This window comes from Toxorhynchites rutilus, chromosome 2 (assembly GCF_029784135.1).
Source record: "Toxorhynchites rutilus septentrionalis strain SRP chromosome 2, ASM2978413v1, whole genome shotgun sequence".
NCBI classification, from domain to species: domain Eukaryota; kingdom Metazoa; phylum Arthropoda; class Insecta; order Diptera; family Culicidae; genus Toxorhynchites; species Toxorhynchites rutilus.
The window spans coordinates 260258241-260281869 of NC_073745.1; the positions used below are offsets into that span (position 1 = coordinate 260258241).

General features: G+C 40.2%; 1 protein-coding gene across 1 annotated transcript in view; it reads right to left on the reverse strand.

Annotated features, from left to right (window-relative positions):
* LOC129771384 (uncharacterized) overlaps positions 1-17193 on the reverse strand; it is a 191397-nt gene extending 174204 nt beyond the window's left edge. Inside the window, exon 1 of the mRNA XM_055774971.1 lies at positions 15108-17193. Within this exon, the coding sequence (XP_055630946.1) occupies positions 15108-15308 (201 nt within the window). The 5' untranslated portion in view covers positions 15309-17193. The remainder of the gene's footprint in view (positions 1-15107) is intronic.
* Positions 17194-23629: the final 6436 nt, after the last annotated feature.

The window sequence follows — 23629 nt, forward strand, 5'->3', positions numbered from 1 at the left end:
ACTACGTGTGGTTGAATTCAGTCCATTTTTTAATGCTTTACGGCTCATCAAGATGCTAGTCCGGGTGAAAAGCTACAAATTCTCTTGGAAATACTTCCGTCAGTCTTCGGCCGAATTCCATTCTCATGGTGAATGATCGATTTCGAACCGGCTTTGACAAAACCATGCCGTTTATTCCCCCGTTCAATCGCTGAGAGTCTGACGAAAACCTTATTTTGAACCCCGTCAGTCACCAGAGGCCGCCCAACCCGGCGTGCGTATACTAACGCTTCCGTCGGCTAGCTAATTTCACATAACTCATCCGTCATGTTCCCCGGCAGTGTTTTTCCTCCCCAACGGCTTCCGTTCGGCGCTCAACGGTTCACAAAGAATGTAAAAGAAACGATACTACCGCGCGAAAACTGCGCCAATAAACACTCCATATCTTTTAAGATTCTTGGATAAATAAACAGTATTACCCATCGAGTCGAGTCGCCGCTCCGATTCATCTGGAACCCTTCTTCCCTGGTGGGTGTGTGTGTGTGTCCCCATTGCATGCCGAAGCATGCGCCCGTTTGCCCAACCGGAAGGTTATTATTCATGACCATTGAGGCGGGACTTTTAATTGCCTCTTAGGAAACCTTTCAAACAACCACATTCGATGATGGTTTATGCTAAAACTATTACTATCTCTTGCCCACCCCTCAGTGCGCAAATTGCTCGTGTCCCGGGTGTAAACCACGAGCGTATACTTCAAATAAATAGTTTTGAGACGTCCAGTCCAATCTGGAAGTAAACAATAACGGGCGGATTGGTCATCTCACAGTACTAAATCTAAATCAACAGGGAACGGATCTAGCTTTACCCTTCTGCGATGGGATAAAATACGAGTATAATCTCAATCACTGCAGCGATGTATGCGTTGTTGAAATCAATGCTATTCTAGTGTAGTATCGAGTAGAGGAAACGCGGGTCAAATGAACAGGGGAAGTGCTAAAAATAAAGTTAAAAATAAAGCAAACTCAATGACCACCATTTGAAGCATGCACAACTGCTCGACACACCTTGTCATACGAAAATCGAACATCCGCTTTCCTTAAGGTTTTATTTGTTGTAACACTAGCAAACAAAGCAAACGTTGTTCTGCCATAAAACAATATTTCTAGTTAATATGTTGATTGTGAAATTAAAAAAAATACTAATGTATTGTAAGTGTGTTTAAATGTTTTAACGATTTACACATACGTAATACGTTCGTGGCTCTTGTGTTCATACTTGTGTTCAGTGTTGCCACAAGTATAGATTTATCTGGAAGGGTTCAGATTTTTTTTTTGTTATTTTGACGTAGAACTACGTCTTTCATTAAGGGTGTCAAATCAGAAAACAGGTCATGTTTTTATGAAATTAACGTGAATAACTATTTTTGCCACGAACGGATTTTGGCGATTTACATACCAAACGAACCGGAAATTCCCTAGGATATGTTTGATATGCTATACATCACAATCTCATAGTCTGTATATGGTTTAAATTGATGAAAATTGGAAGCGTTCCCATTTCCTCATACATTTGTTCTGTCCATTTGTGTGCTTTCCCGAACAGAGCTGTCAATAACGAGCAACTTATCGAAGAGCAACGGAGGGGACATCGTAAGATGTAAAGTCTCCGTGAACAAAGGAAAAGAAGAAGAACGAATGGGAATATTTGCATAGAGTATAAACAGTGGATCTCGCTGAGGCAAACTTTCATTCTTTGTGGGGAAATCGACTAAACAACATCGTTGCTGGGCGAGCTGGACGGCGAGGGATAAAATGCCTTTCCCAAGGCAATGGGGGTGGAGGAGTAACATGATAGATAAAGGAAAGTTTTTCAAGAGCCTTTTTGAAGGTTGGAGATGAATGAACTGAAGAAGTTTAAAGTCTCAAGCAAGGAAGAAAGGCAAATTTTCAGTCTAGTATCATCACATGTCTTCGTTTCGGATTGAGGGGTGAACTTTTGAGGTTATATGTGCTTTTATGCCAAATTCAAGAGAGAGAGAGAGCATAGATTGTACTACAGGTCTGCAAAAAAATATGTTAATACATGTTTTAGTTATTCGACGTATTTTTTTGTGAATGCGCTGAATCTGAATATAACCTCCGTTTATCACGTTTAATTTTGACGTTTTTACGTCACGTTTACTGGCAATTGAGGGGCTTAGAATACAAGGGGTGTAATTGATTTCTCTTCATCAACTTTTTCTTCAGTTAATAACTCAACTGCAAAAACGTTCCAATTTGAGTTTGTTATAGATTCCGATAGATGAGGCTCTGACCTGTCTTCCGCATTGTCAAATACAGCTGGGAATGTATTTGCAGCTAAGTTATGACCAAAAGCGAGAGAGGATGTAGAGAAATCGATGAAATCACTTACACCCCTTCCATTCTAAGCCCCTCAATTCACCAAGTGTACGCATGGTCTTACTCAGCGTGACGGAGTATTGTAATCAAGAAAAATCACTTTGTTGTGTTGCTTTTCTAATAGTCTGGTCGTTCCTAGAGCAGAGTACGATTCAATTTGTTCAATTGTTTTCGGTAACGTTCACTATTGATAGTTTCATCGGTTTTCAAGATGTGGTAAGGTAAATGATTTTGGTTTGTCCAGTCGAAAATATGATCATGGTTTGCCCACTTTTTTAAATGCTCTAACTCAGCGCTCCTGTGTCAAATAAGGTATTCGAATGTTTCAAAATATATAAATAAAATTGTCTTTTTCATGATTTACAGGAGTTTTATAGTATATTTTTACGGAATCACGGTCACGGGTTTACGGTCCTTCGCGGATAGCAGAAATCAAAATTTCTCTGTGTTGAGTGTGTTGAGGGTAACACTTTTAAAATGCCAAAGAAAAGGTAATATTCTAAAGAAAACCTAGATTATGAATGGATCAGTATGATGACAGTAAGCTCCAGCAATGATAAATGCAACATCTATTTGTGAATTCGAATGTTTTCATTCAAAAATGGTGATTTCTAAAACCGGACAAACCATGATCAGTTTTCGGACAAACCATGATCAGAGGTGGTCAAACCATGATCATAATTCCTCTTTAAGGAAAATCGTTAAAAAACATAAAAATTTGAATAATTTCAACACCTTATGGTAGTTATTAGCAACTAGAGACTTGGGGCTTTGACACTGAAAAACATTGAAATTTTCCAACATTAGAAGCGATTTTTTTAAGTTAATGTAAAAGAAAATCAGTTATGTCTGCAGATCGTAGTTAGTAGGCCAAGTTAGTTTTTTAGCTACATGTCGAACATGCTGTTGATATTTTGATTTTGATATTGTTGAAGAACGTTAAAAACATAAAAAAACAGGAAGTGGGTTATATCTATGGTATAACCGCAAGGGTGACGTAGGACTATCGTTGATTTAGAGATCATTTGTATGAAGTTGAATCTGAATTCATTCTGAATGAATGAATATTTGGAGAACTTCGAAAACGAGAGCGTTACGTTGGAGGCACAAGGTTTTATGCATCCAATATTGGATACGGAAATATCATACTGATGGGGAAGAATAATCTTCAGAAGCTATCCTGTTGATTGCGATTGATTGAAAAATCACAAAACCTAATGTATTTGGTCACAGTGTTACATGGATAGAAAACATTAAAATAAACTCTTTCACATGAATATATTTTGAAAATTCCCAAAGGAACTGGCAGATTATTTTCAGTAACGATTAGATATTTCCACATTTTCCTCGATACTGGAAGCCCACCAGTGGTTAATGCCAACTCGATAACCACCTGTTAATAGCATTTGATTGAAACATATTTGGTCACAGTGTTACATGGATAGAAAACATTCAATTAAACTCTTTCACATGAATATATTTTGAAAATTCCCAAAGGAACTGGCAGATTATTTTCCAGCAATGATTAGATCTTTCCGGAACATTCTCGATGCTGAATGGCATCCTAACGGAAAGAGTTCTGCGCGTGTATGTGTCGATCCTTCACCGCCCACCTCCTCCAGCACGTTAGGCAACGATGTTGTCTTGTCGATGTCCTCACGAAAAATGAATATGTCTTACCACCAGAATATCGCTTAAGTATGCTTTTTGTGTGTGATTGAATCGAGAGAAGGTGTGGTTTACGATGGCAATTTGGAAGGCAAACTAGAGGGGAATGAACTCTCTGAGCTCGGAACTTTCGGCGACTGAGCAATAATCGATTGCGGGCGCATACAATATTGGATACGGAAATATCCTACTGATGGGGAAGAATAATCTTCTGAAGCTATCCTGTTAATTGCGATTGATTGAAAAACCACAAAACCAAATGTATTTGGTCACAGTGTAACATGGATAGAAAACATTCAATTAAACTCTTTCACATGAATATATTTTGAAAATTCCCAGAGGAACTGGCAGATTATTTTCAGTAACGATTAGATATTTCCACATTTTCCTCGATACTGGAAGCCCACCAGTGGTTAATGCCAACTCGATAACCACCTGTTAATAGCCGCGCGTGTATGTGTGTGTAGCGATGTCTTCCCAGGGAACCGTTTGTGGCATCACTCTCCTCCTGATAGATTCCCTTCTGGCCTAGGGTGCACAAACAGGCTCTTGGTGACACCGTTCATCCGCGCTTTCATGATAAATAAAGAGCTTCACCGCAACAACGACAACATGCTCCAATCGCTGTTCAATTAGAACTGAGTGGATTTCCGAGCGCCGCTCGCTTATATACCGATTGGTGATTTCAATAGCCTGTTTTGAAAGCAATTTTAAGACTATTGAAACAAGTTTTTGGATCAAAAAGTAACAAGTATATAACGCGTAGACATTTTATCTTTCAAATGAAGTGTTTATCATACCATTTCGTTCAGTTGTTTAGGAGCTATTAACGCTCAAAATCTCGGTCTCCGGCGTAACGCTTTCGTTTTAGAAACTTTGATTTTATACCCCGGTATAGAAATGAAAGACGTAGTCCTACGTCAATAACGATTGACATGACTTTGAACCTTTCACATCAATTTCGTGATTATTAATGTGTGAATTCCGGTTTCATTTGTATACTAACATGTCAAAACATATGTTTTTACGAAATACAACTGCTATGCTCAAAAATATAAATATAACCGACATCAACGATCGATTTTTGTCCCCCAATGTCGGAGTGTCTATTTATTTTCGCTAGCCCCGCTGGTTTATCGTTGATGTTATGTGTACAGTAATTCGACGGAATTGCCATACCGAGGGGAGCGAAAAAAAGTCGAACGTTGCTTCCCTTTCCCTCAGTCCCGGTCAAAACCTGTGACTTCTGACAGCTAATTAAAAGAATTATCACGACTGGCCAGAAATGATGATGAATAATTTAATGTATGTGAACCCTGGCGAGCATGTGGTGGCTGTGGCTAAAATAAGAAAAATAATTTCTCGCCAACGTGTTTCCCGTGGTGCTTAAAGAGTGTCCCCACCACCTGCTTTCATCACTAGGAGGGCACTGATAAATCTATGTACATCCTGCTAGCGAAACGATCTCGTGTACGGCGCATGTTTTGCCATTTTTCACGATCATGGACTGGATGCTAGAGCAGCCGAAACGATTGAGCTCATTTTTGAAGGGATAATTTTTGTATGACCAGGCTGGATTTCGCTAAACATCGTATTCATATTTGATAAATTTAAAGCATTACGAAAAGTCAGTGCAAAGTAAGAAAAAATATGAATGGACTACAAATTTCCACTTATTCAATAATATTTATATAGGCATAGGCACGACAGGAGCAGCGTATCACAGTATGTAAAGTAGTCGCGATTTCGGCATAAGCATCCGTCATAAAAACATTCTAGTCCACGGATCAATTTTTCCTTATAAAGAAAATATTTGTTTGATCGTGTAGTAAATTTGCTTTATATTTTTGCCACATACACGGCCCACGTCCGATAGTAATACAGATTCACGTTTATGCTCTTTTTTTTTCACTTGGAAAACACTTTCCATGCACCATTCTTTTAATTACCTTCTACTAAAAAATTCCTAGTACTTTAACCAAAACTCGTCATTATAAAATCAGATTATTTTCAGACACAATTCTCGTGCAAGGTTTTTCAATCACTTACAAATAATATGTTTCTCCGATACATGGAATAAATGTTTGATACGGAAAATATGATAGAATGAAGACAGCCCTAAATCGGACAACTCATTCCTCGAGTTTTGCTCTTATCAACACATTCGACGATCCATTTTTATTTATATAAAATGAAGACGATTAAGGAGTGCGTTTTATCACGTTAAAATCCGTTTTCACTTTCGAACGAAGATCTATTTCGTTACCGCAAACATCAAATGGACTAACAATGTCAATATGTCAATATGTATTTGTAGAACACAATTGAATTGAATTTTTCGAATTTTTCCATTTTCCCTCTGAGTTTTCCGGAAATTTTCAATTGTCATGTTTGGTTGAAATATGTGCATTATTTTTATGAGACCCCCTCTCCTTTCTAGAGGAGGAAGGGGTGTTATACCATCATAGAAACATTTCTAGTACCTAAAAACTCTTCCATCTCAAGTTTGGCTCCATTTTCTTGATTAGTTCTCGAGTTATGCAGAAGTTTGTGTTTCATTTGTATGGGAGTGGAAGTGATCACAATCAGAGTGCCCATTGACTCCGTAATCGGAGCCACACGCGCCTAAGCAATCAAACAATCATTCGATTTCCCATTGGAAGCACTCAATTCGGAGCAGTCTTCCGAAAAACACTTACACATGTCCACGCGATGTGAAAATTCCATGTTTTTGTTTGAATTCGAACATGATTCTCGCTAGTGTTGAGCGAACAATGATACACAAACATAGACATGTGAAAACAAACACGATGTTAATAATTCAAGAACATCATGTACAAACATATCACCCGATGTCGCAGTATTCATTGCTTTCGTTTCGTTTCTTTTCCCATTTCAATAGCTTGACTTCTATCCCTATTTTTTTGAAGTTTAAGAAGGAGTAAGGGTATATCAACACTATCGAAAGCCTTACTAAAGTCAGTGTATAGAGCTTCAACTTGATTACCATTATCCATTGCATTCAAAGTGAATGTGACAAATTCCAGCAAATTTGTTGTTGTTGATCGTCCTTTGAAAAAACCGTGTTGCTTATTCGTAATTCGTGTCTTTAGTTGTTGAAAAAGTTTTTGGTTTATTATGGCTTCAAAGAGTTTTGGAATGCAAGAAATAATTGCTACTCCACGATAATTTCTTACATCGGATCTATTACCGGATTTGAATATTGGTACATATTGGTACAAGAAAAGAGTTTTTCCATATTTTTGGGAACCTTTCTGATTCCAATGACGTATTGAAAAGCCATAAAAGTGGATGAGTTAATTGAGATGCCAAATTTTTTATAAAAACCGGTGGAATTCCGTCAGGACCTGGCCCTTTCGAGACATCGAGCTTATTTAATGCGTCAAAAATTTCAACGTAAGTTAGTTTTCTGACTCCAACATCACATGAAAATTCTGGAAGAAATGCAAAGAAGTCACGATCTCGGTCCTCCTCAGCTGTTACAATATAAACTTCTTGAAAAAATGTTGCAAAGAGGTTGCAATTTTTTTCTGGGTCATTCCCCACGGTATCGTCAAGGTGCATGCGTGATGGAAAACCATTGCTTTTTAATTTGTTTTTTTATGTAATTAAAGAAACTTTTCGGGTTAGATTTTATGTCCGACTCTGTTTTTAAGCTGTAATCTTTTAACAGTTGAGTTGAGCTTTTCGCAAATGTTCAGATATTTTTGGAGATTAGCGTCAGATTTGTATTTCTTATAAAATTTTTGTGCCTTCTGTTTTTTATTTTTTAGATTCTTTATGCTTTGATTAAACCAAATCGGATATTTTGCATTCATATTTCTCCTTTTTCGTCTTGTTGGTATCTCCTGCTCTATAATTTCATTGATCATCGAGTAGAAAGTCGTCACTGCTACTTCAATGTTTTCCACACTTCTAAATAAATCCTGCCAGTTGATATAGTTAAGCTTACACCTAATTCATTGGTAATTTGCTTTAGTGTAATCAGAGACTTCCTCAAATTCATAATCAAATGGTTTTTGAGTGTTATCTATAAATATATAATATTCGATAGCTGTGTGGAAAGCTTCATTTTTCCAAAGTGGAGTTAATGATTCAGTCACACAAAAATCTTCGGTCATATTTGTCAACAAGAAATCCAAAAAGCATTTCTGTCGATTCCGAACATTGTTTATTTGATTCAACCCAAGACCGGCTATTTTATCAAAAATAAATTGCAGAGTATTATAATCACCAACAACTAGAAGCAAGATAAATTCATTTTCAGAATCAGTGATAAAGTCCGCATTTCGTTGATTGAAATCTCCGTATATATGGATTTTTGATTCTGGTGCAAAGGAAGATAAAATATTTTCAGCAACTTCAAAGAATTTTTCATAACAACTAAGTTGAGCACGATCAGGGGGGAAGTAAACAGATGCAAATATATGTATCTCTCCCGCAATAAGTGCTTTGACCCACACTTGCTCAAACTCGTCGAATTCTGTTGTTGGAATATGTTCTGAAGTTATTAATGAATTAATAGCAATAAGGACGCCGCCTCCCGATTTTTTATGGGATTTGTGAAGATTACGGTCATCTCTGAAGAACGGAAGAACGATTTCCGAATACTTCCTCACTTCTAACACTATCATCCCAACTTGTCTCTGTGGCCATAATTATCGAGAAAGAAGAATTCAGAACATTAATTTGGATTTCTTTCATTTTGAGTGGACTTTTCATACGGTTGAAATTTTGACAGTATATCAAAATTTCAACTACATTTAGTTGTTGAGGCGAGGAAGATGGTTCATTATCTACTACTTGGTATGACGAGGCATACAAATTGTTAAAACTTACTACTTCTCCTGGGTGTGAAGCTGACAATTGATTATCTTCTGGGACTTCTGATTTCGTTAATGGAAACATCTCCTCCTGAGAAGATGTCATGTCTTGCCTTACGCCAGGAAGTGGCGAGTTGTCATCCTCCAATGGGTACGTCAATTCTGGGGAAAACACGAATGCCTGCATGAATATATGTTGCACGGTGCAGCTGTAGAGTCTCCCGAAGTCATGCAGCAGGACGAGTGCGCTTGAACGCAATGTGGTACGTTGGGTGCCATGTAGGGGTTGAGAATTTCCCCTCTTTCAAATTGTATTGTTCGATAGCTAGCCGGTAGCCCAGAGAATTGATACTTCGCTGCCGCCAGAAGCTCTCTGTCCGTTGGAAGTTGGATGTTTCTGTGTTGACCGCTAGCCATGTTTCCAAGTATACCTCTGTTATTGATGTTATTCCTGCTATTGATGGGGTTGTTTCGATTGTTGTTTCTGTGGTTGTTGTTGTTATTGTTACGGTTATTGTGATTGCTCCTGTTGTTGTTGTTGTTATTGTTGTTGTTGTTGTTGTTGTTGTTGTTGTTGTTGTTGTTGTTGTTGTTGTTGTTGTTGTTGTTGTTGTTGTTGTTGTTGTTGTTGTTGTTGTTGTTGTTGTTGTTGTTGTTGTTGTTGTTGTTGTTGTTGTTGTTGTTGTTGTTGTTGTTGTTGTTGTTGTTGTTGTTGTTGTTGTTGTTGTTGTTGGTGTTGGTGTTGTTGTTACGATTGTTGTTACTGTTGTTATTACTGTTGTTATTACTGTTGTTATTGTTGTTGTCGTTGTTGTTGTTGTCACGGATGTTGTGATTATTCCTATTATTGTTGTTGTTGTTGTTGTTATTTCTACGATTGTTGAAATTATTCCTATTCCTGCTGCCATTGTTAGGGCTACCATTGTATCTGTTATTATTATTATTGTTGTATCGGCGATTTTGTTTACGCCGTTTTCTGGCTTTATCTGCCTCTTCTTGTTGTTCTATTCTACGGAGTTGCCGTGCATCATACTCAGACCAATCTGGCTTCCATCTCCTTGTTGAATCCAAAATTCTCCAGCCTGAATTCTCTGGAGGGTAAAATGGGGGATTAACTGGAGGAGTAAGTTCCGCACGCAACTCATCAGCTAGACTGGGACAGGACTCCGGTGGAGGTGGTAGCATATGTTCAACATTGTTTCCTGTTGATTTAATAACGGCTGACAATGTTCTTAATTCCTCTAATATTTCTATTTCGACTTGACTATCCTGTGCGGTTTGATTAATGTTTGCCGCTATTTCCAGTGACAAATTCCCCAGTTGTTGAATTTCTTCCCGCATTTGGCTGAGATCGCGATTCAATTCCATCGTCGTTGATTTAATATAATCCGCTATATTCTCTTTCGTGTTACTCATTGCGATGTCAAAGAGTGACGTAATATGATTTTTTATCGTCACCGCAAAGAGATTGCTGCTTTTATTTGCGGACAATTCATTTTTCAGATCGACGAGCTGACCCTCAAGTCTGTCGACGGCTTCATGTACAACACTTGCATTTTGTTTTTGCAGTGTCAGCAAACTTCCGTATTGTATTGTAGTTACTCGTTGAATTTTTTTTTCTGCTCGGTAAGTTCACTAAAGTCCAACTCGGCGCGTACGTAATTCTGGCACTTGTTACAGTACGGTAATACATATGACTACCTAATCACTGGATCAAGTAACGTTAAACATCCGATCGATCATCATCCAAGGTATCCGGAGCAACAATGTTTGGAAGCGATAAGGTCGAGAACACAATCTCGATGCACGATGTGGCATCATATTCGATGGACGGGGCATTCGTCGTGGCGATCATCATCGCCATCATAATTTTCCACTGTCGTAGGAACGCCAAACGACTGCAGCAATTGGAAGCGGGGGCGCATTCATCAACGAAGAGGGCACATTTTGTGCACACGTAGTGAAGTAATATAAAATCTACCAGGCACAATTTGTGCTGACGAAATAAACACAAATATTCCCTTTATTCAAAATCATAGAAATAAAGTTCAGTTCTTTTCCGAAGTTAGACGAATGCGGTCAGTTCTTTTGAAAGAAACTCCTGTAAACTTCCAGCACCCAGGGGTGTTGGGAGTTTTAACATTGAACAGGGAGCTCCCCTTTAGAGAGGGGAGAGGAGTGTCGAACTACCATAGAAACGTTTATCGATCCCTAAAACCTCTATATGCTAAGTTTGATTCCATTTGTTTGATTAGTTCTCGAGTTGTTCAGCACCCTCCCCCCTCTTTAGAGAGGGGAAAGGAGTGTAAAACCACAATAAAAACATTTATTGTTTCCTAAAACCTCCATATGCCAAATTTGGTTCCATTCGCTTAATTAGTTCTCGAGTAATGCAGAAATTTGTGTTCCATTTCTATGGCAGCCCCCCTGGGAGGAGTGTTGAACCACCTTAGAAATGTTTCTTGTCCCCTAAAACCTCCACATGCCAAATTTGGTTCCGTTTGCTTGATTAGTTTTCGAGTTATGCAGAAATTTGTCTTTAATTTGTATCGCAGCCCCCCATAGAGGGGGGCGGAGTGTCTAACCACCATAGAAACATTTATGGCACCCTAAAACCTCCACATGCCAAATATTGTTTTATTTGCTTGATTAATTCTCGAGTAATGCAGAAATTTGTTTTTCATTTGTGTGGCAGCCCCCCTTAGATAGGGGTTTGGAGCGTCTAACCACCGTCAAAACATTTATTGCACCCTGAAACCACCACATGCCAAATTTGCTTTCATTTGCTTGATTAATTCTCGAGTAATGTAGAAATAAGTGTTTCATTTGCATGGCAGCCTCCCCTTAGAGAGGGGGGGGGGGTGTAGAGTGTCTACCACCAATAGAAACATTTATTGCACCCTAAAACCTCCACATGCCAAATTTGGTTTCATTTGCTTGATTGATTCTCGACTAATGCTGAAACTTGTGTTTCATTTGTATGGCAGCCACTCACTCCCCCGGTCTTACCACCATAGAAATATTCATTGCACCCTAATACCTCCGTATGACTAATTCGGTTCAATTTGCTTGATTAATTCTTGAGTAGTGCAGAAATTTGTGTCTCATTTATATGGCAGCAAAGATTGTATAATATGAAGTCTATATTATAGACAGGCAGAGAAATTTTCATTTACGTATTCGTGCTTCATTTCAAATTTCATTTCAAGACTATGGAATAGAAATTTTGCCATAACTAGTCTGTTTTGAACGTTGAACAATTAGAGTTATCTGGAACAATCACCCCTACCTGATCATGCCACTTGCTATTTTATGCACGAGTCTTGATAATGTAACGCAGCAAATCGTGCAAGCCTTCTTGGAAAACTTCACTCTTCCGTTGTTATGGCGGTTTTCATTCTAAAAATCACAGTTCATGAAGTCTTGGGGATCTTCAAATTGGAGCACAAAATCAAAAACATCCGAAAACGATGGGAATTCGACTAGTTAATATAAAGACATTTCCAAACGATGATAACTTCATCGTTCAGTCTCCAGTTGATTAATATTTTTCTATGAGCTAGTATTGCTCAATGCCCAAGCACGCATTGAATGCCGACTACAAAAGAATTTATAGAAGAACAGCGGAAGCAAACTTGTATACATAATATTAAATATTCAGTTATTAACATCAATTCGAGGTGATTTGCTCACTCTATTATCATTATATTTTCTACTTGGTTCTCGTTTATAACGAAAGTTGAAATCCATTATCTTGCATTCCTCCCCACTAATCTGGTTTGGAAAAAAAAACCCGATCGTTGATAAAAGTTTTATGGATATCTGCCATAAAATCCCCCAACTTAGCAACCCCGAAAATGCTGCCTTGCCAAGCTACGAGCACAAGTGTCGCGAAATCGTGCCGTGAACTCAACATTTATTTTTACCCCGCATCAATCTGAGCTCTCTCCCCGCTGTCTCCCCTCCCCTATTGCGCTGAATGGTGGTGACAAAATTAAAATCAATATAGTAATTTATATACATTAATTACATTCGCCCTCGGCTCGTCTCCCAGCTAGCAGGAGCAGCAGCAGTGTGTCAAATCAGTCAATTTAAGCATTGGCTCTGGCTCTCGGCAATCGTCTCGGTCCTTCACCGCCTCTGTCGCCTCCGCCGCCGTCGTGCTCGTCAGTATTTGCACGTTCGCTCACTTCTCTACTCGAGCCTGGATAACATGGATGGAGTCGTCTGTCATTCAAGGAGCATAATTTCTTGGGGTCCTCTCCCAACCAGCCAGGGATGGGATTTCAGTCAGAGATTGCTCACGACCGATGGCTCCCCTCGCGGTGGGACAGGAAGAAAAAATCACTCATGCTCTCCACTCTCTAGCACCAATCCAATTTCTCACTCTCATCTCTAATAAGCGCGCAGATCCTTGCGGATCCGTGATGTTGGGGAAAGCGAAAAAGAAAATAGCTGAATGGAGACTGGTGCTGCCCATACATCAGTCCCATCGCATCCTCGAAAAATCAGCGAAGAATGAAACGAGGTGGTGAGGGGAGGGGCAGGTGGAAAATACTTTGCTCGCCTCCCAGCTACATTATTAGGAATCATGTGTTAGTATGGCGATGGCAGATTTATTTTTTATTCGCTCCTCACAGCTTGGCAATAAAAAGCATAAAAAATGGTGTGCTTTTCTTCAAATCGGACACGGTAAGGAATCACCGAATGTGTTTACGAATGTGTGAATTTGTGCTCGCGGGTATGTGTGTGTGTGTATTCTTCTAGCGATAAAGAGAGCTCTGTCCCAATAATAAGAGATTTGCAGATGTCTTGAATAAGGACCTCTGCGTTAAGAGCAGCTCTAGATTCAGTTTTTGATTTTGTTTTTGGGGTTGATTTTGGGGTTGATATGATATGGGATGCCGAAATCAGGTTGGGAAAAGAGAATAAATAATAAGAGCTCATTGCTGGAATAGACAAATGGTGGAAGAAGGATATTCACAGGATGGAAGAGTACTGTGAATGTAGAGTGGGTGGAGCTGGATGAGTTGTTCCATTGCCCGAAGCTAAGACGCTGGCCAATATCAAACTTTTAGGCAAGTTTTCTGGTCGGAAAAAACCACCTCTGTAATAACATTGCACACGTGTTCCCGAGGACATGCTCGCAATGTATAATATTACAGCTCAAGTCGTCGGGGGAAACTTTTCGCCACTCTCGCCGAATTGATTCACAAACAAGTTTATCATTGATTTTCCTGAAATCCTTGAATGACTCGTAACCATGGAAACGCTCATCCCACTGCTCCCGTCTGTCAGCGTGAGATTGGGACTTAGATTTTCGCCGTATACAACTCAATTAATTAATGGAAGGATCATTCGAGAACCGACTTTTTTTTTGTGCCACTGGAAGCTCCACCGTCATTCCGCAGAATTTAATCTCTAATGATATTTCACAGATTTCATGAATCGATGCTAAGTGTGCGTGAAGAATGGCAGGATTTTCACTCAGGTGGTGATCCCCAGCTCCAGCAAGATTGAAACTCTCAGCTTTTTCATTTTGTTGAGTGATGGTAAAGTTTCACTCGAAACTGAGCCCACATGAGGAACTTGACAAGAAAATCCGCGAAGCCATAAGACCGAACATGGTTAGCAAAATTTCCCAATTTTTCTTCCCGAGATAATGACCTGGCGCACCGTGACTGTCTGCGCCCAAGTGTTAGTGTGTGAATTCGCGATTTATCCTCCTACTCATTAGTTGTAATCTTGGGTCCCCAATGGAGAAGTGTTGTGTGTGTGTGTGTGTGTTCGGGAAAATGTTTGGTTATCTGTCTGTCAGATGGTGAGCTCCATCTCATTCTCGTTTTATATTACACACACACACATGAGTGCAGCTTTGGATGGAAATTCGCAATCCTCGAGCCACTCACACAAACACATGTTGAAACAAAAAATACACATAGTGAGTGGAGGAATCTCTCGCGCTCTCGTGATTTAGAATCTTGTAAGGTCTGAATTTTATTATTATATAATTGATGAATGAGATGGTTTTTAGTGGGTTTTTTTTTCTACCATTACTTGATTTTAAAAATCTTCTTTGTTGAATTGGTCTACAAAAGTAACTGGGAGATGGCTAAGAATCTTGACACAAATTTTCGATGGCTGGGAATCTAGCCAATAGGAAAAGACCTGAAGATCAAATGTTGTTGAGTAATTAAGGTAGATACAAAATAGGTACCTGGAGATCCGGTGCTGTGTTGGGTTGCGCCAGATCGCACGCTGACAACCACGGATTTATCCGTGATAGTGCTTCCGTATTGTCTTCCTCAAATTCGCCCAACTTTCTACCTTCAATGGCACTGCTCTGTTGACTGGTGCCTCGCCGAGCCCCCGAAATAAACGCAAGCGCCATCACGACCAGCCCGGGTCCTGGCCGCATATTGACCTCGGGTTCGGCGGCGCTAGCATGGTGCAGGCCCGCTTGAGACGCACTTGCGACTCTGGATGACCTCGGGGCTCGGGCTCATGGCCCCATCATCTCAGTTTTTCAACGTCCTTGCGTATGCTTCTTAGTGGTATCGCTGCACTGCTGCAACGGAACACGGTATTCTGCTGGATGTTACACTGTTTCTCAACACTGGTACTGCTCGCCGTGGAACACTTTCGGCCATCTTGATCGCACACAGTTGTAGTAGGTTTTTCGCACACCACACACAATCGGAACGGCCCCGTTGGCCGGAATATTTTCGGACAGGACGCGGACCGCGATTCTGGGACGGCTACTGGCAACGGTCCGTCGAAAGCTTCGTTCATCCGTGGTTACGGTACGCGCTGCAGGATGCCGATCCCTGCTTCTCGATGATGGCCCCAAACGGCATTACAGTACGTATAGATGGCGCGGCAAGCAAAGGGTTTGCGTGCGCAATCAATCGATATCACAACTCATGCGTACTACGAGGTCACTGATTAAAACGCCACTTCACTCCCAACATTTCCATGGAATTTTCTCTCTTGCTCTGTTTCCCCAAAATTCGCTCACTTCGTTTTTGCACGTTCTCTCTTTCTCTTCTGTGCTCTCTGCTTTTCGCAATACCACAAAAAGGGCGACTCACGACTCACTCTCTCAGACCCTTTTTCGCAATCCTCTACTCTCGTCGATATTCTCTTCTGCTTCCAGAGGATTCGGGAAAATCTTTCAGCACTCACTGCTATGACCACAATATCAGCACTTTTCTTCGCTTGTTGTTTTTCCGCCTACCACTCTCGAGTTGCTCCCACAACGGAGTGCTCCACTTCTTCTTCTTTCTGCTGCTGCTGCTGCTCCTTTAGTTCTTCTGCTAATCGCTTCCATTCGCAGCCCTCGGAACGGAAAGTTGGTGAACGAACAACGAGTCTAGGCCACCCATACGAGTACACCCACACACGCACACCGCACCAAGAGCTTCTCGAGTGCTCTCTCACTCTCGTTCAGAGCCAGAGGTCCTATTTGAACACCGAATAGCCTACATTTTCTACACGCACCAGGCTATCCAGCCAGCCAGCAGCAGTAGCTATCACAGCACAGAAGCGCCACCGAACGACAAAATCAGCAACGAATTTATTATAAACACACCGAGAGTGGAAAAAGAGAACTGCAGCGCCAGCACCAGCAGCAAGGAACAATACCAAGTACACACTTCTGTCACAATGAAGAAGAAGAAGACGAAGAAGAAACAGCAGCGGAGAGAATCCCTTGAAAAAAAGGGAAGCTGATCCCACTGTGTGATTCCTTTACGACCACAAATGGGGGAGAAAATTCACTCTAGTCTCTATGCTATGGTTGTTCACAGTCCACCGAAAAATTCTTCAATCAACTTTTTTTCACCCCCGATGTCTCACAGTCTCTAGCAGCAGAGGGCAGCAATGTATATGTGGTCCAGCGAGGTTCCCCGAAAATAGAAATTGGAAGAAATCGGCTAGGGCTTTTTTTCCTCTAGTTCTCCTCCACCCCCAACAGTTTCACACGGTCCAGTTCAGCAGCAGCTCAAAGTGTCCGATTTAATACACAACACTGCACACACACACAGGAATCCTGGTCTCTGCAGCGCCCGTGGTAACGGTTCCACAAACGGGAATTCAAAGAGACACGGCCAAGATGGATACGTATATTCCGGAAGGAAACGAACCGACAAATAGCACAAGGAAAAAAAAGTGATCAACTGTCTGACTAATGATGGTCACCACACACTCAACTACCGCACCAAACTTTTCGCCTGATGAGGTTTCGCTGATGCTGTCGTCCGCATTCCTTTATCGGTGTACACTCACTGAACGGCTGCTCCCGAACCAACGAAGGCTTTTCCCCGAAAAACTCTATTCAACTGGAAACTCCATCTCTCGGCGTGTGCTTCCTGTCCATGCCACTGTAACCCCGGAACTCATTCTCCCTCTCCCTCTCTCTGTGTCTCTCTCGCACCATTTTTCTCTCGCTCCAAACTCACCCCGATTGTGTCACCAAAAAGCGGAGCGGAAAACTCACCACGCAACCCACCACCCGCCGAACCCATTTCGGACCGTTCGAATGGACCGTTTGCTATCGCCGACCCCCGAAAAAACAAAATGCTTCAAACCTCTTGATTATCAAATCACACACGCCACGATTTATGACTATCGATTTCCGATCTCGGATTCTCCCGCATTTCGCGATTTTTTTCCGGTCCGGTTGCTTAACCTTACTCAGCACTCGGGCTATGTGTTTATAAAATATACATTTCCCTGCGAGCATCATCACCGATCATCGCCGCCAGCCAGCACCGATTAAGCTACACAATCCGCCACTAAACCGCCGCGCCGTCTCAATTTATAGCAATGAAACACTTTTCCACACACTCGTATCGGGTTTTCCATCCTCGCGCGCGCTGCCTTGGAGCTTGGCGCGCGAGGGTATAATGGAACCAAAAACGAAAATCACACACACCAACGGGTTCATTGAAGAAGACTGGCTAAGCCGGCCCGAAGAAGGGGTGAGGGGATGGGGTGGTATCGGATAGATTGGAAAATTGATTTCCGCTAAGATTTTTTATTGCCCCCTGCACTGAAACGCTGGCGCGCGTTCTTCCCCCGCCTTCCACCGTTCTCACGGCATAAAAGATGTGTTACACTGTGTTGGAATGTTGCTGGTAGCGGGTGATTGCAACATCGCACGAGCTTATTGTTGCGTGACACAAACTTTAAGCTTTCATGCTGAGCGATACCTAGTGAGTGGTCGAGCTTTGTAGCGTAGCTGGCGGTGATCTCAATAGATGGCGGTGGTACATTTAGCAGTATGCAGTCGTTCCTCGTTCAATATGATTTCTGCCTGATCATTTTCACAATTACAAGATTTCCTGTATTTATACGCTCTCGGACAAAGTAATCTATAATGAACCTGCTCTGAATTGCTATTACCGAGCTATACATTCTGTTAAGCGAACCTTACACGGTTTATATGATTGACAGTATGATGACATTTGAGAGCATAATGATAGCTAAACACAGCCGACGACGCAGAAATCTGGGTTCTCTGATTTTCGAGCATCAATATCTTGACATTTCTATATATATAAAAATGGAGTGATGTCTGTCTGTCTGTCTGATTCTAATAGACTCGGAAACTACTGAACCGATCGACATGAAAATTGGTATGTAGGGGTTTTTGGGGCCGGGGAAGGTTTTCGTGATATTTTGAGACCCCTCCCCCCTCTCTAAGGGGGGGCTGCCATACAAATTAAACACAAATTTCTGCATTACTCGGAAATTAACCAAGCAAACGAAACCAAAGTTGGCATGTGAAAGTTTTAGGGTGCAATAAATGTTTCTATGATGGTTAGACAGTCCTTCCCCCACTCAAAGGGGGGGCTGCTATACAAATGAAACACAAATTTCTGCATTACTCGAGAATTAATCAAGCAAATGAAACCAAATTTGGCATGTGGAGGTTTTAGGATGCAATAAATGTTTCTATGGTGATAAGATACTCCTTCCCCTTCTCTTAGAGGGGGCTGCCATACAAATGAAACACAAATTTCTGCATTACTCGGAAATTAACCAAGCAAACGAAACCAAAGTTGGCATGTGAAAGTTTAAGGGTGCAATAAATGTTTCTATGATGGTTAGACAGTCCTTCCCCCACTCAAAGGGGGGGCTGCCATACAAATGAAACACAAGTTTCTGCATTACTCGAGAATTAATCAAGCAAATTAAACCAAATTAGGCATATGGAAACTTTAGGGTGCAATGAATGTTTCTATGGTGGTTAGATACCCCTCCCCCGTCTCTTAGGGGTGGCTGCCATACAAATAAAACACAAATTTCTGCATTACTCGAGAATTAATCAAGTAAATGGGCGGGACGAAGTTTGCCGGGTTAGCTAGTATATATATAAAAATAAATTTCTGTCTGTCTGGCTGTCTGATTCTTATGTACTCGGAAACTACTGAACCGATCGACATGAAAATTTGTATATAGCAGTTTTTGAGGTCGGGGGAGCTTCCCTTCCCCCTCTCTAAGGGGGGACTGCCATACAAATGAAACACAAATTTCTACATTACTCGAAAATTAATCAAGCAAATGAAACCAAATTAGGCATATGGAGCCTTTAGGGTACAATAAATGTTTCTATGGTGGCTAGACACTCCACCCCCTTTGTAAGGAGGGCTGCCATACAAATGAAACACAAACTTTTTGCATTACTCGAACATTAAGTCAAATTTGGCATGCGAAGGTTTTAGGGGACACGAAATGTTTCTATGGTGAATAGACACTCCTCCCCTCTCTCTGAGGGGAGCCATCCCTGTCTAATGGATTTCAATATCTCGTTTCGTAAGTTATAAGGCGACTGCTTGAAGTTGACAGCATTGTTCTACTTTTTGGGCCTTCTACGATGACCTCCTCATTCGACTCAAATCTCTGTCCGGCGAGTGACTTTTTCAAGTTTTAAAACGAAAAATAGTCGCACGGGGCCAAATCTTGAGAACACGGTGGATAGGGCAGCAGTTCGTGATGCAATTCGATCAATTTGGCCGTGGCGACGGCGGAATTTCCATTTTTTTCATTTTTCTAAAATCCGCGGGAATGCCCGCTTCCTCACACGGTCGAAAGAAAACTACGAGTCCGATTCGGCTGAAATTTTGACATTAGCCGTTTACGAGAATGCACTACACGATAAATAATCTCTCTTGCGATACTGACACCATCGGGCGATGAGGCTAAGTACTCCCCAGCAAACATTAAATCGTATAATTTTGCACGTACCAAGTCTTACAAGAAATCCGAATAAATCATAATCGCATATAATATCAATCAAAGTATGTATCGTGTATATTTGAAATCGCATAAAATGTAAAAACTCGATTTTATATACCATTATCAAATAAGGTCGCAATTCGGTATAAAAGACATCAATTTTATGATGTACATTGTCGTAAAATATATTTAATCCGCGTCATATGCGTATATTACGCTGATACAGTTTGTGAGTCGTATAAGCGTATAATTTAAATCGATTCAGTACTGCAGTAAATCGTGTTGCATGCTGAAGAAAATCATGAAACAGTAAATCATATTAAATCCTAATAAAGATCATATTACATCATATTGAAATGTCAATGAAATGCTGATGCACTCGAAAGTTTTAACCGCTGTTGAATTAAATTTCAGATAGCCGCGCGAGATAGCTGGTGGATGATAATCCAGACGACCGGAGTTCGAACCCACATCGGAGCAGTTTTCGCCAAACATCAATCTGTGCCATTTTAAACATTCATATCCCACTCCCAACACAAGTCAATCAAACAATTATTATTTCTACAAACATAAATACTCATATATAAAAATGGCGATTCGTGAGGCTATAATAAACATTTCACGAAAATATTTTGCTTGTTTTTTTTCTATGTCTGTAATAAATCGTATATGAGTATGGCAAAAGTCGTATTTGGTGCTTTGACAATTCATGAATATATTCATATTAGATCGCAATTCAATTCCAACATATTCGCTATTATAGCCGGCCAAAGTTGCATATTCATCCAAACAAATTCGGTAAGCATTTGCCATGTATGTATATGGCCTCCACTTTTGCGTGCATATGCCAGTTAGGCGCATTATATGCCAACCAAATTTTAGGGCATATGATGTTATATATACGCTTGTTATGCGATTTAATGTTTGCTGGGTCATCGGACCGCCTTCGTATATAAAACGTATACACCCATACCTCGCTAACGGCCCTCTCCAATTAAAGTACGTTTTCGGTTTACGGCCTAAAATGTTTCGCTATAAGGGCAAAACAAACTTCTGTCGATGTCGATACATGTCACTACATGTTACATGTTGCCAATCATACGCAAGCGCAGTCTCGACGCACACACTTTTCTATTTCCTCTTGTTTACGAGCGTTATTCAGTTTGTGCTCATAAAGCGGATGGTTTAGACGGTGCCAGTCAACGCGCTAGTAGAAGAATCCAATCACTAGAGTCTAGTTATTAGTGCCATGTAAACACCCGGCTCCAGTTACTTGCGCAAGTATCGCACAAGTAATTGGCCACGCCAGCGAATAGAAAATTTTCTAGATACTGGCGCCAATAGATAAATGACAATTGCTTCCAAACAGTGCGTCATATTAGACATTTGTGTGAAATCGAAATGCCAGGCAGTTTCAGTGGTGCCATATATTTATTTGTACTGGAAGGGGAAAAATCTTTTTCGGCTATGGTGAAGACAATTATTAATCGGTGTTATTTGGCTTGCTCTGTAATTTGTATGTTTGTATGTTTGTAACATGTTTGTTTGTAGCGCTTCACCACATTAAAAGAAATTTAACCCCCTTCCTGTTGACCGATTGGTCTGAAATTTGGAACACACCTTTATCTCTGCAGTCATTATAAAACTGGGTATTTCATTATTTTAAAAATCCAAGATGGCGGCTGCTACAAAATGGCGGATTACATATTTTCTCAAAATCCCATCAACATGGGTATCAAATCAAAGGGCTTGACTAGTAGAACACAGTTATGCATGAGGAATGCAAATCCAAAATGGCCGCCTCCACAAAACGGTGGTTCACATATTTTCTCAAAACCCGGTCAATATTGGTATCAAATGAAAGGACTTGACTAGTAGAACACGGTTATTTATGAGAAATGCAAATCCACGATGGCCGCCACCACAAAATGGCGGATTACATATTTTCTCAAAACCCTATCAATATGGGTATCAAATGAAAGGACTTGACTAGTAGAACACAGTTATCCATGAGAAATGCAAATTCAAAATGGCCACCACAGAATGGCGGATTACATATTTTCCCAAAATCCCATAAACAAGGGTATCAAATGAAAGAGCTTAACTAGTAGAACACAGTTATTCATGAGAAATACAAATCCAAAATGGCCGCCACCACAAAATGACGGATCGCTATTTTCTTAAAACCCTATCAATATGGGTATCAAATGAAAGGACTTGACTATTAGAACACAGTTATCCATGAGAAATGCAAATTCAAAATGGCCGCCACCACAGAATGGCGGATTACATATTTTCTCAAAATCCCATCAACAATGGTATCAAATGAAAGGGCTTGACTAGTAGAATACAGTTATTTATGAAAAATACAAATCTAAAATGGAGGCCACTACAAAATGGTGGATTACATATTTTCAGAAATTTATGGAAAATTATGAAAAATGCAAATCCAAAATGACCGCCATCACAAAATGGCGCCATGTTTTTCTCAAAGCCCATCAATATGGGTATCAAATGAAGATGCTCGACTGGTAGAACACAGTAGTTCATGAAAAATCCCAACAAACATCGAAACATACTTTTAATTCTATTGTCATTATAAAACTGCGTATTCCATGTTCATGGAAAATTTGATTTGGCCGCCGCTAAAAAATGGCTGAATGGCTTGACTTGGAGAATACACTACACTATGAACAACATAATTTCGAAAAGGTCACCGCTATAAAATGGTCCACTATGTATTTTTGCAATCCCCTCAATATTAGTATCAAATGAAATGATTTCACTAATAGAATACAGTACACCATCGAAATATTCCGAAGAAAGTTAGGTAAGAAACAAAAATTGAAAAAACAAATTTTTTGAATGGTTTTAATGTAGAGAAACTAGGAAATAAAATAAGTAAAAAAAACCTTTTTAAGTTAAACGGTTTAATGTACTAAGAGCTAGAAAATAATTTGACAAGTAGCTGTTAGTAATTATCACATCCGTTCTTTCATTGATCTAGGGCAATGATGAGACTAAAATAACATCGTGGGGTATATGATGTAACAACTAACTGTGGATAATGGAAATCCAACGTTTATTTCTTACCTAATTTTCTTCGGAATATTCTCATGATGTATTGTATTCTATTAGTCAAATCATTTTATTTGATACCGATATTGAGGGGATTGCAAAAAAATACATAGTCGACCATTGAGTGGCGGCGACCTTTTTGAATTTATGTTGTCTATTATGTTTCGTGTTCTTCATGCCAAGTCATTCAGCCATTTTTAGCGAAGGCCAAAATAAATTTTTCAAGGTCATAGAATACGTAGTTTGATAATGGCAGTAGAATTAAAAGTATGTTCCATATTTCAGATCAATCAGTCAATAGGAACGGGGCAATTTTCTATTAATATGGGACAACCCTACAAACATTCAAACATACATACAAACAGGTCAAGCTGAATGAAACTATTTAAACAGTAATTAGTTGTTTGGGGACTGCGGTCA